Source organism: Lampetra fluviatilis, chromosome 41 (assembly GCF_964198595.1).
Source record: "Lampetra fluviatilis chromosome 41, kcLamFluv1.1, whole genome shotgun sequence".
NCBI classification, from domain to species: domain Eukaryota; kingdom Metazoa; phylum Chordata; class Hyperoartia; order Petromyzontiformes; family Petromyzontidae; genus Lampetra; species Lampetra fluviatilis.
In genome coordinates, this window is record NC_136315.1 from 6,321,129 (window position 1) to 6,339,825 (window position 18,697).

The 18,697-nt window shown below is 49.1% G+C and overlaps 1 protein-coding gene across 1 annotated transcript; it reads right to left on the reverse strand.

The window, feature by feature from the left end:
- Positions 1 to 1,932: 1,932 nt before the first annotated feature.
- On the reverse strand, positions 1,933 to 18,479 carry POFUT3 (protein O-fucosyltransferase 3). Its single transcript, XM_078875613.1, has 6 exons — positions 18,125 to 18,479; positions 10,717 to 11,044; positions 8,340 to 8,753; positions 6,766 to 6,989; positions 5,366 to 5,584; positions 1,933 to 4,050 (listed from the first exon to the last, which is right to left on the reverse strand). The coding sequence occupies exons 1-6, from the start codon at positions 18,197 to 18,199 to the stop codon at positions 3,742 to 3,744; spliced, it is 1,569 nt and encodes a 522-aa protein (XP_078731739.1). The 5' UTR covers positions 18,200 to 18,479; the 3' UTR covers positions 1,933 to 3,741.
- Between the last annotated feature and the right edge of the window lie 218 nt (positions 18,480 to 18,697).

Below are 18,697 nucleotides of genomic sequence, written 5' to 3' on the forward strand. Positions count from 1 at the left end.
CCGTGAAGGGTAACACCCGGACAATGTCAAAGGAAGTCTCTACACAGTGCTATCGGGTGAGCGAGCGTGCATCGTTGCATTTCAAGTGGCTGTGTATATTAGTCAAATTAACGTATGATAATTGGTTTTTTACCCTTCTATCTGGCAACAAAACTGACACCTTGTTTTTACAAGGAGTCATGTTTACATAGACCACAATACCTGCAGTCATAATGCAAACAAAAAACATAACTCTGAGAATGTGCACTGTCCTTGAAGTTGATTGGTCCACACCCGAGACAGCTTTCCTTAGAGCCGTTGGACGTCTCACCCATGTGAGACTAGGCTCTAAGGAAAGCTGTCTCGGGTGTGGACCAATCAACTTCAAGGACAGTGCACATTCTCAGAGTTATGTTTTTTGTTTGCATTATGACTGCAGGTATTGTGGTCTATGTAAACATGACTCCTTGTAAAAACAAGGTGTCAGTTTTGTTGCCAGATAGAAGGGTAAAAAAACAATTATCATATTTTTACTGGAAAATGAGGTTCCAATGGTGCAAATTAACGTAGTGCAATCTGCCCACTCCATAGCTGCGCCATTGACTGAAATTAACACGGAGCAAATCATAATAATGACAAGTTCGCCTTGTAAGTGGTCACTCGCTCTCGTAGAGAGACGACGACTCAGAGCCGTCATGAACCACAGACAGGCGGGAAGGCAGCAGCAGCAGCTTACACGTGGCAAGCCGGCACCAACAATCGCCCAAGCTCTGCGATCCTCTGTATATGATGGCGCCATCGGCCAATTATAAATAGTTATGGCATCATTCTAGATTTGAAGCTTTCGTGACTGCAAGGATTCATACTCTTAGGCTTTTTCGGTAAAGTCACGTAGGTCAAAAATAAAAAAAATTAATTAATAGAAGTAATAATTTATTTCTATTATTACTTCTATTAATTGTATTTTTTTTTACCTACGTGACTTTACCGAAAAAGCCTAAGAGTAGTTATGGCATAACTATACAACACTGTGAGGGCACTATTGGTAGGGGTTGTACACGAATTCTCTCCTGAAGCCCTCTCATCGCAGCCAGCAGACTTCGACATTTGGCATCTAGATCCTGAACGTATTGCTACCAACATCGTCATACAAAAAAATATAATTGGCAGCGGTTGTTGAAGTGATATGATGAAAGTTTCGCCCATGCCATAACAGTTGTGGAGGTTGTTTGACCATACTTCACCACAATGGGGATGGTGGGTGGACAGGTGTCAGAATATCGGTTCGCATATCGATACGGGGCGCCGCGGTGGCTCGGAGATGTTAACTACCTCGCCTGGTCTACAGGAGATCGTGGGTTCGATCACGACCCTGACACCTGTTGTATATTTGGAGTTTGCATGTTCTCTCCATGGATTTTTCTCCGGCTCCTCCGATTTTTCCCTCCACATTCAGAATCAACATCACGCGTTTAGAGTGTTTTGCTACTGCAAAACATTTCCAAATGATAAGCCACTTCATTGAGCTGTCATTTGGGGCCACGTCGCTTCTCAAAAAGAGCTACATAGCTCGGTGACCCTTACCTGGTAAAAAAACATAGTTTAGTTTGGATTTCACTGCACTATGAACCCGGCGACCTAAGTTCGATTCCCGTCCACAACTAGCGGTGAGTGAGAATGAGAGAACTACTTTCTCCCAAGGGTGGCACAGTCGGGTTTTTTACAATCGGGTTTAATTGTCTTTTTATATTAAACCCGATCATCTGAGATTGGGAGAAATCCGGTTTCATTGGTTCTAATTGCAGAACCGCACTTCTCAACGATGGGCTTCATCCATTTCAAGCTAAGGAACTCACTGGCGCCCACGATTGTGGAGGAGAATCTCGTGTTCATCAGGACCAACCTGCCCGCCGCATTCTACGACTACCCCGTGCCCGACGCCCCCCCCCCCCGAGTACGATAGCAGCACCGACGAGGAAGCAGCCTAAGCCTTGGATCAGAGTTTCGTATTCATTAAACCAGGTTTTAATTCCCCGAAATCGGGTTTAATTGTATTAAAGGAAAAACCCGATGCCTGCCGCTGGAAAAATCGGGTTTTTTCCACCCATGCTTTCTCCATACCCCATCATCACCAAACCGCACTGGCCATTATGGTGAAGAATGGACCAACAACCTCCTCATTTACGATATAGCATGGAAAGGCCTTTATCCAGTAGTGGATCAACAAAGGCCTATAAATGATTAGTAATTAATGTAATTTTAAGTAAGTGCAAATGCATAGTGTTTAATATAAAGTTCTCAATACTCTTGATATAGCTCTTAGAGATATTGCAAAATTTGCGTATAAGTTTGCATACCATGTTCAACAGAAGTCATTTACATTTTACTGTTTTCACCTAATACCTTGTACTTTTATAAATTCTGTAAAAAATATATACACACTGGAATGTTTTAATTATTACAAATATATGTTGAAACATTGCCTGCAGAGTGTGAATAGTAAAATAAAGATTCACTTAGAAAACGTTTAAGTAGTTAACGATCAGGTTAAACATAAAATATGCCGTAAAAAACATATTTACACGGTTACATAAAGTCAGCGCACACAGATCTTTAAAGAAAAGATTGTGTACGCAAACCACGGCTGATGGTGGTGATCATGATGATGATCATGACACATCAACACATCGCGTACATCAACAACCCCGAGCCAACCACATGAATCTCTTTTTTTTTCCCCTTAACTTGTATTTAAGAACTTGCATCTTGGAATCCCTGCCTCACTTGATACAGCAAATCTAGCTGTGACGGTCCCACCTGATGACGGAGACTTGTGTTGCCTCCGAAACGTCGTGATTTTTATAAAAAATTTTACCTACGTGACTTTACCGAAAAAAACTAAGAGTACACATGAATCTCTGCCAAAGTGCCAATTTGTTAACTGTGCAGCCTGCTTGCTCATGCCACCGCTAAGCGGACCTCTAGAGAACCCCTGCAGAGGACGTTCAGATCTACTCATCGGCGCTGGCCACACTTCTTGAAAGCGGTGGGAGTGCCCACACGATGGAACCAACCGTGGCGTGCTCACAGCGGGAGGCGATGGGACGTCGCCCGCTCCACTCGTCAACAAGACCCTTGGAAGATCTTAGTGTGGTCTCTCTAGCGCAGTGGTTCTCAGTGAGGTCTCTCTGCCACAGTGGTGCTCAGAGTGTGATCCCCAGACCAACAGTGCTCCATGACGGTCCTCCAGGTGGTCTCTAGGACTATGATGCAAATGCAGGTTGACAATAATACCTTGTTGTTTCAAACATTCATTGATATTTTACTCGTGATATTTAATAACAGTAAAAAATGAAGTTCGGTAAACTCCGCTGATTAAACGACCTTCACCCTGATATATAAATTTCCACCCCAAAAAAAAACCTTATAGCTGCGTTAAAAAAAAAAATGTTCTGGTAAAACGAATCATTCAGTATGAGTGGTATTGAGAGACACGAGTGAATGTGTTTTGTCACCAGGGGTCAGGGGCTGAGTAGTCCACGTTTGTTCACGTATGTTGAACTTCTTTCGCAGCGTACGTAGCCAACCGTGCTAATCGGAGGCTCGGAGGGGGGGGGGGGACAACAAACTAAACGCAACAATCAGTTCTAAAGACCTTCTGCGTCTGTTTGTCAAAATCGAGCCCTGTGAGAATTGTTTGCACCGGCTGAGCGGGGTCCACAGGCCCCAGCAAGAAGAAACACCTCGTTGAGACGGACGCAGTCAGACCTTGCCGCGCATCGCCCGAGCGTAGAACTGCGCCTCCGTGTAGTTGCGGTTGTGCAGCACCAGCGTGTGCAGCGCCTCCGCCTCCCTCTCCGACTGACGGTGCATCGGCAGCCAGAATTCCCGCACGACGGAGCCCGCCTGGGGTGGGGCAGCCGAGCGTCGACGGCTGCCCCTCCGGACCCGTCCCTCCGCCCCCGCCGCCGCCGCCGCTCCTCCGGGCTCAGAGAGCGCCGGGCGGAACGGCGATGGCGCTGGGCAGCTGAGGGCAGCGGGGTCAGTGCTCCACTCGCGCCTCGGCAGACCCTGCGTGCGTTCATTCATCGCAGATAGCAGTTCGCCTGTTCGTTCATTCATTTATCAAATAATCATCTAGCAGACCCTGCGTGCGTTCATTCATTCATTGCAGATATTAGTTCGCCTGTTCGTTCATTCATTTATCAAATAATCATCTAGCAGACCCTGCGTGCATTCATTCATTCATTGCAGATATTAGTTCGCCTGTTCGTTCATTCATTTATCAAATAATCATCTAGCAGACCCTGCGTGCATTCATTCATTGCAGATATTAGTTCGCCTGTTCGTTCATTCATTTATCAAATAATCATCTAGCAGACCCTGCGTGCGTTCATTCATCGCAGATAGTAGTTCGCCTGTTCGTTCATTCATTTATCAAATAATAAATTACCACATGTGTGGTGATGTAAAAATGTTTACTGTAGTGTGTACATGTTGGGCAGGAGTTCGCCCAGCAGCAGATGGAACATGACCGATGATGACATTTTGGTCGTCACCAATCTACGGGTCTCCTTTGTAAGTCTATGAATCTCAATGTGAGTCTGTGGTTTCACACCACAAACCATATAGCAACACCACTGCTCAATTAGATCATTTAGCGGCAACAGCATTTTAGATTTTGATTTAAAGCTTTCGTGACTGCAGGGATTCATATTTTTGGTTCGTTCGGTAAAGTCACGTAGAAGGGAAATAATAACATAATTTAAAATATACAACTATAAAAATTCTCACGACGTTTCGACTGCAACACAAGCAATCATCATCAGGTGTGAAATCCACAGCATCAGGTGTGAAATCCACAGCAATAAATTTTTCTTGCTGTGGAAAATCCACAGAAGTCGAAACGTCGTGAGAATTTTTATAGTTTTATATTTATATTGTTTTATTATTTCCCTTCTACGTGACTTTAGCATTTTAGATATTCACCATGGAGCTACCCCTGAAGTCGTGTGTCGTGGTATAAATTGTAAGTACTTCCATGTATTCACAGAAGTCCAGCCAGCATGAAAGAACAGCCCATATATGCGACTCAATTGTTACTGCTTGGATTTCTATTTGCTTTATTGCTGTTCCTTTTTTTTTATTAACTTTTGTTATTTTGGTGACCTAAGTCACTCTTGGAATTGAGACTATCCTGGTCTCTTGAGTTCCTACCTGGTTAAACAAAATGTGCCTATGTTTGTTGAACTTTTTTCGCACTGTACATAACCAATCGCTCAAATTGGAGGTGCGGGGGAAGGACAACAAACTAAACACAAAAAGCAGTTCTAAAGAAAGGAGGTTGCAATCTAGATGATTTAAAAGCGTATCCATCGCCGCCCACCTGCTGATGGCGCTCCTCGTTCTCCCAGACACGGGCGCACACGGCGCACTCGAACGCGTCGATGAAGTTGTCCTGTGCCGGGTCGTTGACGCCCCACGGCCGCCGGCTGAGCGCCGTCAGGAGCCGCGCGTTTCGCACGCGGCCCTCCAGCTTCCAGCGCCGGTAGTCGTCGTACAGGGCGTCGTCGGCGTCCAGCGACAGCAGGAACGAGGCCAGCTCCTGCGGGTCGGAGCAAGTGGAGATGGCGAGGGGAGAAGGCGCGGAGTGAGTGGTGTGGTCGTAGTTGACCCGTTGTCAGCGGCAGCACAGCTGCAACCGTCGCCTCCGGTGACGGATTACAATTCACGCGCTACCACCGTCCGGCGAAAGAGTCCGCGCTCCCGTGACGCGTGCGAGAGTACCAGTAGCCTGGGTTGGAACGACCCGTAGATGAACTCCCACTTAAATTCAATTCCGAAGTATTCACGACGCACTCATCATATTGAGCGCATGAGCCATCGCTTGGTCCGTACGTGTTGCACGCAATGGGTTCACGTCGACCCATGGCAGGCTCTGGGAGTCTCGATGCCCACGGTCCTCGTGCGACCAACGGGTTGAGATCAACGAATGTGTGGCCCGACAAAGGTACAGGAAGGCCAGACGTGACCTTCGGTCAAGATTGCCCACCCGTATCGTAGGGTTATTACATTGGGCAAGCGCTCGCTCTGAACGCGTGGCGGTGTTCACGCTGCAACGCGTCTTCGCTGTGATGCGCTTCTTCTATTGGGGGACACTTTGCGCACAACGTGGAGCGCACACGCCGTGATAACGCGGTTTGTGAGCGGACGACTCTAAACTACTTTCTTGAGCTGCGAAACTGAGCGGTACGATACAGTATACGGTATGATACAGTATATGGTATGATACAGTACACGGAGGCTTACCCTCACCTCAGTTCTTTGTACCGCAATGGGACTACAGGCAAATTTTACCATCCAAATGTAATTTACAACATTTGTATCGTTTTGTATTCACTTGTGCCCTGCAATGTATACAGTAAAATCTTGGATTGCGAGTAACTTGGTCTGCGAGTGTTTTGCAAGACGAGCAAAAATTGAAAATAAATATTAATTTGATAAACGAGCGAGGTCTTGCAACACGAGTAGTGCGTGTATACGCTTTGTCTGCCGAGCGTCACGTGATCACAACTGATGTACGAGTGCTTTGGATTACAAACTCGTTTCCGGAACGAATTATGCTCGCAATCCAAGGTTTTACTGTATACCCAGAGCAATGGTCCGCTTGACGCGGTCACTGCTCGACGCGGCACCTTTCAGGAACGCAATCTACCGCCGGTGTCAAACAAGGAACCAACTCTGGAGGAGCGGCCGACGGCCGATCACGGAGACGCGGCGACGAACCTTGGGCGAGGGGAAGTCGCTGACGATGACGGCGGAGCGCTCTGGGTCGGGCAGCCAGTCGCGCGCGCTGGCCGAGCCGCGGTACACGGGGACGGCGCCCACCACCAGCGGCCGCCACAGCTTCTCCGTGACGTAGTCGTCGCACAGCGCGTTCTCAAGCGCCAGCACGAACTTGTAGCTCGCCAACAGCGACAGGAACCCCTCCGCCTCCATCGCCGACGGGTCTGTGTGAAGCAAGCACAAGGGCGGGTGGCGGTGACGGTGGTGGCGGTGGTGGCAGTGGTGGTGACGGTGGTGGCGGTGGTGGTTGGTGGCGGTGGTGGTGGTTGGTGGCGGTGGTGGTGGTGGTGACGGTGGTGGCGGTGGTGGTTGGTGGCGGTGGTGGTGGTTGGTGGCAGTGGTGGTGGTGGTGGTGACGGTGGTGGCGGTGGTGGTTGGTGGCGGTGGTGGTGGTTGGTGGCAGTGGTGGTGGTGGTGACGGTGGTGGCGGTGGTGGTTGGTGGCGGTGGTGGTGGTGGTGGTGGCGGTGACGGTGGTGGCGGTGGTGGTTGGTGGCGGTGGTGGCGGTGGTGGTTGGTGGCGGTGGTGGTGGTGGCAGCGCTGTGAAGGTAGCAGCAGCAGCGAGGGGTTGGCGGATCGCCACGCTCTGCTCAGCTGTCGTTAAACTCCCTTCTACACCCATGAGCATCGAGGACAGGAGCCGACAACCTGCGGCTACGGAGCCCCACGTGACTCTTTGGCTGCCCCCTTGCGAGCAGCCGTTTGAAAATAGAAAAAAACGACCTGAAATCTTAAACGTAATATAACGTAGAGATGATGTATTCAATATGACAGTGACTGGGTCACTATGTAATGTCTTGGTGACGACGAAATGTACAATAGTCAAACTGTGTTGTTAAAGGATAACTAAGGGGAAAAAAACTAAATAGACGCATTCAGACGCTGTCTTTCCGACAGACCTGTTCTTCACCTGAGGACGGCTGCTTGCGTTGTGGCCGAAACGTTGTGAGAATTGTATTTATTATGTTTTATTTTTATTATTTTATTATTTCCCTTCTACGTGACTTTACCGAAAGAACCAAGAAGATAAATAGAAGCAAGTTTATTAAATCACCTATTTTATTTATTTAAGTCAGAATATGTTTGTCATCTGCTGTATATTTGCTGCTGTGTCTGTGTTTGTGTATACGTAGTTCTGCGTGTGGTCAAAGACAAAAGCATAAACAATCACTCCTCTACCCCTTTGAAAGGTTTCCGACCCCTGGTCGAGGAGGTGCCATACCCACAGCTCACCAGGAGATGGTGGTTACAGCAAAAATGTGAATTAACATCACGTACATACGTAGTGAACCGCGCTAATCGGTGGTGTGGGGGTAGGACAACAAACTCACTAAAGAAATGAGTTTTCAATATAGATCATTTAAAAGTGCACAGCTCCAGTGGCTTCCTAATATCAGAAGGAAGAGCGTTCCGGACGGCCGCAGAAGCGCGTCTGAAAGCAAGCGCGCCTCCCTCCTGTGTGGGGATATAGCGTTGCCCCCTCGCACAGTGCGGATGCTTCTCCCGCTGCTCACCGGTGAGCGGGCCGGGCAGGTCTCGGTTGTGGAGGCAGCGCCCATACGAGTCGACGTCCATGTACGCCGAGAGCTCGCGCACAAACTCGTCGCGGTCCGACGGCGGCTCGCAGTCCGACTGCACGTACGCCACGGCCGCCAGGCCCCGGCCCGCGGGCGCCGGTCGCCGCAGCCGGCTCTTCTTGGCCGCGCCGACCAGCAGGCGACGCGACAGCAGCGCCTTGGCGCTCTCCACGAACTGCAGCGTGAGCGGCAGGTCGGAGCGGCGGCTGAACGTCGCCGTGTGGTTGAAGAGGGCGGCCGTCTGTGGCCAGAAGAGCACGTAGTTGTTCTTGGGCGACTCCTCGTGGAACAGGGCCCAGTCGTGGGAGTGCTGGCGCGGCAGGGGGAGGTCCCAAGCACTGAAGTCCGTGCCTTGGGTGCGGGGGGGGTGTTGGAGGGGGTGGGTGACAGCGCCAGATTTCGTGGTAAGACAGACAAATGAGGCATTTACACCATTGGTACCTCATTTGCCAGTAAAAAATGTGATAATTGTTTTTTTAACCTTTTATCTGGCAACAAAACTGACACCTTTTTTTTTTTACGAGGAGTCATGTTTGCATAGACCACAATACCTGCAGTCATAATGCAAACAAAAAAGAGGTACCAATGGTGTAAATGCCTATCCCGAGCTCTCATACTCTGATGGTGCATTGTCTTTGAGTTGTGCGCCTTTTGGCGTCATCTGGTCCAACCCATGTGAGACTAGGCTCTAAGGAAAGCTGTCTCGGATGTGGACCAATCAACTTCAAGGACAGTGCATACATTATCAGAGTTGTGGTTTTTTGTTTGCATTATGACTGCAGGTATTGTGGTCTATGCAAACATGACTCCTCGTAAAAAAGGTGTCAGTTTTGTTTCCAGATAAAAGGATAAAAAAACAATTATCAAATGAGGCATTTGTTCAGGCCCCCACAATTCTTGAAGAATCCTTCTAAAGTAAAATAACTAAATAGGGTTGTTTATTAATGTCATGATTTGTTTGATAGGTAAAGGTGCAGCCCTGCAATATCCTCCCCCACGTCACTGCTGGCAGAAGGGTCTCCACTTGGATGAGTTATTGAGAGTCCGAAATATTAAGTGAGGATGGTGACGATAACGATGACGATGATGGAGATTGTTACCATGGTGCAATGGAGAGCAAAGCTCGAAAACATCTCCTGGCGTGGCAGTTGAAACGGTGGTGCAAGTTTGTTGAATCCCACCCAACAACTTCTCTCCAGCAGTGAAGTCAATCGGCAGGTTGCTTGTAGTGGGGTAAAGTGTAGGTACTTCCACCTCCACTAAGATGTCTGGCCAGCGAGCATCGGCAGGACAACATACTTCTAAATTTGAAGCTTTCGTGACTGCAAGGATTCATATTCTTAGGTTTTTTCGGTAAAGTCACGTAGGTAAAAATAATAATAATAAAAAGTTAAATAAAAATAAAATAAAAATCACGACGTTTCAGAGGCAACACAAGCTTCCGTCTTCAGGTGGAACCGTCACAGCACGATAGCTGTATCAAGTAAGAGAAATTCCAAGAAAACAGTCCTTGTATATATACTGTTTTTTTTACCTACGTGACTTTACCGAAAAAACCTAAGAATAGGACAACATACCTTGTAGAGTGGCTCTGTAGAGCTCCTGTCTAGCGGAGGACTTTCCACCAGCAGTCACGTGAGCAAGCAATTGCAGGGCTGCACCTTTACCTGCGCACCCTACCACTGGAATAAACTTCCCCTGCACATTAAGCCGTCACCCTCCTTGACCTCAACCGCTCCTCTCTCACAGCCTCACCTCTTTTTCATTTGCCAACTCCCTTCCTCTCCCTCCCCTCACCCCTCCGTCCTGTATGACCTCCAAACCCCACCACGTGCCCTCTGTTGCAGTCGCTCAATCCTCGACCCTTGCACGCACCCTTTGCCATCGAAATCACTCGCCTTTTGTTGCCACTTTTAAACTACGTTATAAACTCTACAAACTACGAGCAAAAATATCCACCAGCTCTTTTTCAGAAGCGACCTGGCGGTCACAAATGATAGCCCAACGAAGTGGCTTAGCACGTGGACATTTACATGAGCCAAAGACTTTAAACGCGTGACGTTGATTCTAAATTTGGAGAGGGAAAACCGGACGACCCGAAGAAAAAATCCACGCGAACACGTGGAGAGAGACACCGCAAACTCCACATGTGCAGCAGGAGTCAGCGTCGGGATCGAACCCACGAACCTCCCGTACACCCGGCGAGTTAGCTAACATCTCGCCACGTCACAGAGCGCCTCGAACTGCCAACGCCTCTCTATATTTCACGCAAAATTTTCTAAAATCCAAAAATAACACGAACACAATTCGGTACCGTAGAAGAGGAAGGCCCGGGCCATGGAGTGCCGCCGGTACGAGCGGTCCACCGTGAAGAAACAGTCGCCGGGCACGCCGGGACAACGCGCCAGCTTGCCCGCCTCGCCCGTCAGCGGCGTCCACCACACGATCACCGGGTAGCGCGCGTCGCCCGCATCCAGCTGCGCCTCCCGGCTCACCACCCTGCTCCCGTGACGGGAACGGGGCCGAAGCCGCACGGCGTCGTCGGCACGCGGGCCCCCCAAACTGTCCCCGTCGGCCCTCGGGCGGACGCGGCGGCCCCCCGGGAGGGAGGCGCGCTCGTACCCGCTCAGCTCGTCGGCCACCTGCAGCGGGGGGACGGGACGGGGGCGACGAGTGGTAAAGGCGCAGCCCTGCAAGCCTCTGGCTCGGGGCACGTGCTGGCAGAAGGGCCTCCGCTATGTGGAGTTGGCCTACTCTTCCATGCTGGCTAGAACGTTTGGAAGAGCGCTATGTGGAGTTGGCCTACTCTTGCATGCTGGCTAGAACGTTTGAAAGAGGGCTATATGGCGTTGGCCTACTCTTCCATGCTGGCTAGAACGTTTGGAAGAGCGCTATGTGGAGTTGGGCTACTCTTCCATGCTGGCTAGAACGTTTGGAAGAGGAAGGAAGAGGGGGGGTACCCACACTTGACCTCACCACACACGACTTGCCGTTTGGTGCACACATTTTCACTGCTGAGTGGACAGACGCGGTTGTTGGGTATTTAAGAAACGTTTAACTGTGAAAAAACACTTCATAGCTCATCGGATTCCTCCAGTCTAAATAAAGATTCAAATTCTGTACCATTATTCCAACTGCCGCGTCTGGAGATAAAATCGATATCAGATCCAGAGTGCAAACATTTACACCGTGGCAGCATCCCAGGTTAGATGTACAGTACCCAGGGCTTCGTTTCTCACGAAATATGTTTCAGTCCCGCTCGGCCATGTCCTTCGTGGGTCAGGGCTTTAATATTAAACCTCGCTGATTTACTGCTCGGGCTCGCTGCCAGACTGTGGAGTCGCAGCCAGGGCCGCGTAGCGAGCGGTGTCTACTGGATGTGGTGCACTGGGAGGTAAAGAATATTGTTCAGGTCACCGAGACGGCTACAATTCGTGCGTTGGGGCCAAACGTGGGTGGTCACGTCACCCGCCTTCAACATCCCAATACCTTATCTTGGTTTGAAGCTTTCGTGACTGCAGGAATCCATACTCTTTGGTTCTTTAGGTAAAGTCACGTGGGTAGAAAATAAAATAGATCACGACGTTTCGGGCGCAACACAAGCGTCCGTCATCAGGTGGGACATCATGGTCTGCTGCTGAGGCAGACTGCTTTAAAAGGTTTGAAATGGGTGTAGCCCAAGGGTCAAAAAGAAATGGCTGGCCCAGTTACATGCTAATTTCTCACTTTAACATCATGCTAATCTCTCACATTAACATAGCCACTTCCGTGCCCAGTTACATGCTAATTTCTCACTTTAACATCATGCTAATTTCTCACTTTAACATCATGCTAATTTCTCACTTTAGCATCACTAGACCAGGCCACTTCTCTATGACCCTTGGGCTACACCCATTTCAAACGTTTTAAACAGTCTGCCTCACACCCTGTGTAAATGGTGTGGTGGGGTATGGGGTGGTTACTTCTTTCACCTCTTCCAAGACGTCTGGCCAGCGTAGAAACGGGCAAAATAGCTTCTAGAGAGAAGCTTCAAATCTAGAACTTCCAGAGAGACTCTCTCGAGCTCCCTCTCGCGGAGGTCCTCTCTGTCAGCAGTGGCACGAGTCAGCAGTTGCAGGACTGCGCCTTCATCTGTTACCCCACGAGAGGTAAACTGCAAACCGCACCAGGCGTGTCAAGCTGGACAAAGACAAAGATCCCCTTAACGGACGGTTTGGGGCAAGTGCTGTTTGCGAGTAGCATCTGTGAATGCCGGCACGGCACACGAGGGGGTGGGGGGGGGGGTACAGCACCACGCCCGGCCCCCTTTGTCTCCCTCCCCCACCCAGTGGCGAAGTTTACACATCGCACCAGGTAATCATTTGAGGCTGAGTCGACCTAGGGGGGTTCAGATAATTGTCACTGATGTTGGGGGTCGTCCATAAATGACGTCACGCACCTAGGGGGGAGGGGGGGGTCAGACATTTGTGACGATGTGTGACGAGGGGGGGGTGGGTTGAGAAATGTGACGTCACATCAAAATGCACAACTTTAAATAAATATAGACAACACGTTCTACTTAATTAAATAGACTGCTTAATAAATGTTTTCTCCTACAACATCAGAGTGCAGCGCCACATTAAATACGCACTACAAAGACAATAGTTTAAAGCGATTTGAAGTATGTTCTATTTTTTGGGGGGGGGGCAGAGCTTTGTGACGTCATATTTGAGGGGGGGGTCTGACTTTTTGTGACGCCGTGTGACGAGGTGGGGGGGTCAAAAAATCGTCCAAAATCGCGTGACGTCATTAATGGACGGCCCCTTGCTCGTACCTGAGAAGGAATCGAAACGCAACTGGCCCCTGGACGAACACACACGCGTACACACATTCACGGTGGTGTTGGGTGATGCGATTCACGTGGTGACAAGTGCGTGTTTATAGACGGGGTTTGGCTCAAGTTGCAAACGTCACGTGCTCAAGAATAGCAAAGCCGTCTGTGTACGTGTCCTCACAATCACACATGTCACGAATCCCTTTTGTCACGGATTTGTTTTTCGTTTTCTGGGTGTCACGCTCTCAACTGGTTTGGAAACGCTGCGAATTCTTTCATGCGTGAAGGCGGAGGGAGGGCGGCCAGAAACTGAACAAGACGCCGAACTCGCCCGGCTGGGTTTGTGTGCGTACGCATTGCGTGGTGGCTTTTGTGCCGAATGTCAGATGCCACATTTGGGCCCATGCGGGGGCCGGGTTGAGGCTTCCATCCAACAGCGGATAGAACACGGTCACTCGTTCAAGTTCAAGTTAATTTATTAGGTATAGCCCTGTGAGCCATTCGGCTCTTGAATCGGGTGCAACCGCAACAAACAAAAAACTAAAACATGAACAAAAAAACATCTTAAAGTGAATATGTGACTAAGTGCAAACAGAAAATCCAAGAAAAGACGGCAAAATATTGCAGAAAAAAACACCGCACACCAACGCTGTGTGCAAAAATCCCAGTGGGATGCAAGTCAAACAACAACAACAACAACCACAAGACAACTTAGATTAAGGCCATCAGTCTAGCTCCGTACTACAACAAACAAACGTGGCCAAACCAGTAAACTTTTCGAAATCACCAAAATAAAGCCATGAAACAGTGATCAATTGTGGCAGGAACTCCGGACCGTGAGGCTCGGTGTGGGGAGGCATTCGTCCAGCAGTGTGTAGAACATGTCGGTGGATGAGCTGTGTAAGGAGTTGGTGCTCATCTTCTTGGTTCTTTCGGTAAAGTCACGTAGAAGGGAAATTAAAAAAAAACATTATAAAATACAATTCTCACGACGTTTCGGCCACAACGCAAGCAGCCGTCCTCAGGTGAAGAACAGGTCTATCGGAAAGACAGCGTCTTTCCGACAGACCTGTTCTTATTTTATTATGTTTTATTTTTATTATTTTATTATTTCCCTTCTACGTGACTTTACCGCAAGAACCAAGAAGATGAATCCCTGCAGTCACGAAAGCTTTCAATCGAAACGTCGTGAGAATTTCTATTTTTTATATCAATATTATTTTATTATTTTCCTTCTACGTGACTTTACCGAACGAACCAAGAATATGAATCCCTGCAGTCACGAAAGCTTTCAATCGAGAGTTGGTGCTGTGTGGGGGCACCTATCGAGGTAGCTACGCCACGTGTGGGCGTGGCAAACAGGTGCAGCGACAAACCTCTCCGCCTTTGTATCTCTATAGACAATGGCAACGTGGGGTGTGGTGGCCGTGCTGGTATGAGCCGAAGCCGAGTGGACGGCTTTAGCGGTGGCCTCGCGGTGAATATCGAGAATGATACAGTACAGAACCCACGTGGCGATTCCCAGACGTACACAGAGACCCAACGACTCACGCTGAGACCCGCAAACTCGCATGAACACCCATAGACTCACAAAGCGACCCAGAGACTCGCACAGAGACTAAACATTGAGAATTGAAGCGGGCAATGAGGCACTGTTGAGCCATGATTCGAGACTCACTTGAAGGTAGGCGTACCCATAGATATCCATCGGCGTGAAAAGAAACCTACAGACTTACACCGACACCCATAGATCCATATAGAAACCCATAGATTTCAATAATGGAAGCCAGCAATGCGGATCATGGTTTGACATTGTTGACCTCAGTTGCACTTTGGGGGCTATTCCGAAATGTCCATTGGTGTAGCAGACAGCCGCGTCGGACGGGTGATCTGTCGGCCTTAATAGGTGCTCGCAAACAGCAGCACTTGCACGTCTATAAGGCTGTGGAACGTGGAAAATTGCACGCCGCGTGTTTGTGAGTCACTTTAGCCGAACTAAAGAATACAATGTTGGCATCAGCCAGGCTCGGCGATGAATTATCCACGCATTTCAGTGGCATAGCAGCCAGAAAACATGGGCACAGGCAACCAGCAGTGACCCTAAGCTAAGCCAGAACCAGTCCTGACCCTCGCCTAAGCCCTGTCTCTAACTCAAGTCACACACACTCACACTAAATAGCCGTCAAACGCATGTGAATAGAAAAGCTAGCCATAACCCTAACACAATAACTCATCAGTCATAATCCTACCCCTAACTCTATCCCTAACCTATCACAATAACTCGTCTTAGCCATAACCCTCCTTATAACTCTAGCCCTACGTCGAACATAAATTGCTAGCCATGTGCATTACCCCAAACCCAAACTCTAATCCTAACCCTAACACAAGTACCAGCCGTAGCTAGTCCTAACACACAAACACAGTACGATCCATATCCAACACAGGGCGGGCACAAGCCGGCGTGAGTAGGTTAAACGTTGAGTTTTATAAGGGCACCACGGGGTGACCAGCCCCTCCCCACCCAGCCCCACCCCTCCCACCCCCCACCCAGCCCCTCCCCACCCTCCCACCCAGCCCCACCCTCTCACCCCCCACCCAGCCCCACCCTCTCAACCCAGCCCCCCCACCCAGCCCTACCCCTCCCACCCAGCCCCACCCTTTCACCCCCCACCCAGCCCCACCCTCTCCACCCAGCCGCCCCCCACCCTCCACACCCAGCCCCTCCCCACCCTCCCCACCCAGCCCCTACCCACCCTCTCCACCCAGCCCATCCCCACCCTCCCCACCCAGCCCCACCCTCCCCACCCAGCCCCTCCCGACCCTCCCCACCCACCCCTCCCTCACCACCCAGCCCCTCCCCGCACGACGGACTGACACAATAATCCCCTGTGGGCTGGTGTAACCAGGAGGTTCCTACCAGTATAATCCTGTCCCTACCCCCAACCAATGTCATCCACAACGCCATCCCAGTAACGCCGAACCAAAGCTTGTGATGTCTTCATGCACACAACCTGTGATTGGGGGTGGGGGAGGTGACGAGCGAGTAACTCCACAGATTCTCACGGAAAGACTGCAGATTATCACTCTTCCATCACACAACCACCTCAACTCATCTTCACACACACGCAACACGAGATACTGCGATGTGTCATTTACACTGCAGATATTACGAGGACCACGTGGTTCCAAACGCAATACGGGAAGCGAAGGGAATTGTAATTCGATATTGACGCCTTCTCAACAACAACCGGAACACAACTTACTCTCATGCTGCTCATGCTGATGATGATGTTGATGATGGTGATGATGATGTTGATGATGGTTCATATTAAATAGACTTCATGGACCATTAGAGGATGACTTCGATGATAAAGTTGATGGATTATAAGACGTGGTCAATTTGATGATGACTTTAGTGATAAAGATGATGATGTATATGATTAAATTGACGTGTATACCATGAGGTACCTTTGATAATTAAGACGGTGATGGATAATGACACACGGCATGGACCACTCTACGACTTCTTTGATGATAAAGATGATTATTATTATGAGTTGGCTAGCGTATCATTCAACTCCCTACAATTGACATCAATCAACCCAACCACAATGAGTGTGATGGATGATATGATATACACTAGACTGACAGATGATGATAATTAGGATTATAATGCTGATCATGAGTAGGAGACGATCGGTTGTTAGCGAACTCCAATAATCCTCATTGATGATGATGATCACTATTCTGTGTCAGTGTGTGTACTGTATCAGTGTGTACTGTATCAGTGTGTGTAGTGTGTCAGTGTGTGTACTGTATAAGTGTGTACTGTATCAGTGTATGCTGTGTCAGTGTGTACTGTCAGTGTGTGTACTGTATCAGTGTGTGTACTGTATCAGTGTGTACTGTGTCAGTGTGTGTACTGTATCAGTGTGTACTGTATCAGTGTGTGTACTGTATCAGTGTGTACTTTATCAGTGTGTGTACTGTGTCAGTGTGTGTACTGTATCAGTGTGTGTACTGTGTCAGTGTGTGTACTGTGTCAGTGCGTGTACTGTGTCAGTGCGTGTACTGTATCAATGTGTACTGTATCAGTGTGTGTATTGTCATTGTGTACTGTATCAGTGTGTGCACTGTGTCAGTGTGCACTGTATCAGTGTGTGTACTGTGTCAGTGTGTACTGTATCAGTGTGCGTACTGTATCAGTGTGTACTGTATCAGTGTGTGTACTGTATCGGTGTGTACTGTGTCAGTGTGTACTGTATCAGTGTGTGTACTGTATCAGTGTGTACTGTGTCAGTGTGTACTGTATCAGTGTGTGTACTGTGTCAGTGTGTGTACTGTATCAGTGTGTACTGTATCAGTGTGTGTACTGTATCGGTGTGTACTGTGTCAGTGTGTACTGTATCAGTGTGCGTACTGTATCAGTGTGTACTGTATCAGTGTGTGTACTGTATCGGTGTGTACTGTGTCAGTGTGTACTGTATCAGTGTGTGTACTGTATCAGTGTGTACTGTGTCAGTGTGTACTGTATCAGTGTGTGTACTGTGTCAGTGTGTGTACTGTATCAGTGTGTACTGTATCAGTGTGTGTACTGTATCAGTGTGTACTGTGTGTACTGTATCAGTGTGTGTACTGTATCAGTGTGTGTACTGTGTCAGTGTGTGTACTGTATCAGTGTGTACTGTATCAGTGTGTGTATTGTGTCAGTGTGTACTGTGTGTACTGTATCAGTGTGTGTACTGTATCAGTGTGTGTACTGTATCAGTGTGTACTGTGTGTACTGTATCAGTGTGTGTACTGTATCAGTGTGTGTATTGTATCAGTGTGTACTGTATCAGTGTGTGTACTGTGTCAGTGTGTACTGTATCAGTGTGTGTACTGTATCAGTGCTGCTGTGGGACCCCACCTGAAGGCTCACGAAGATGAAGATGCACGTAGCTACCCCCAGAGAGGAGCAGAAGAGAGCTCTTTGGGATGCCATGTGGATGAGGAGGAAGAGAAGGCGGAGGAGGTGTTCACTCTCTGAGCCCTGAGGTCTTCGCTGAATCTGTGTTGCTCTCTCTCTCGGATGCTTTCTCCCTATTTCCACCAGACTCTCTCTCTCTTTACATCAACATCACACACACACTGTCTCACGCTCTCTCTCTAACAGTCTCTCTCCCTCTTCTCAGTGTCCTTCGTCCCAGTGTGGCATTCCTTCTCTCTCGACACCGACATCACGTAACTATCTCCCTCCCAGATCTCACGCTCCCCCTCCAGCCGCACTCTCTCGCCCTCTCCCCCCCCAGCCAGTCGTTCTCTGTAGCCATTCCGTTCCCTTCCTCCTTCCTCCCTCCCTCCTCCTCCTCTGAGACGCACTTCCCCTCCCCCCAAATCTCGTGCATTCTCTCCTCCTCCTCCTCCCAGTCTCACGCTCTCACCAAGACAAAGATCCCTGGATGACCTCAACAGACTGTTGGAGCAAGCGCTGTGAGCGGTA

What these genes read in the sequence shown, in the direction of transcription:
- POFUT3 (XM_078875613.1), bottom strand. Translation starts at nt 18,199, where the DNA reads ATGGCATCCCAAAGAGCTCTCTTCTGCTCCTCTCTGGGGGTAGCTACG. An exon ending in CCGGGCCTTCCTCTTCTACG is followed by an intron (nt 8,754 to 10,716) that starts GTACCGAATTGT and finishes CCCGCACCCAAG; the next exon opens with GCACGGACTTCAGTGCTTGG. An exon ending in GCGACTTCCCCTCGCCCAAG is followed by an intron (nt 5,585 to 6,765) that starts GTTCGTCGCCGC and finishes TCCGACCCGCAG; the next exon opens with GAGCTGGCCTCGTTCCTGCT.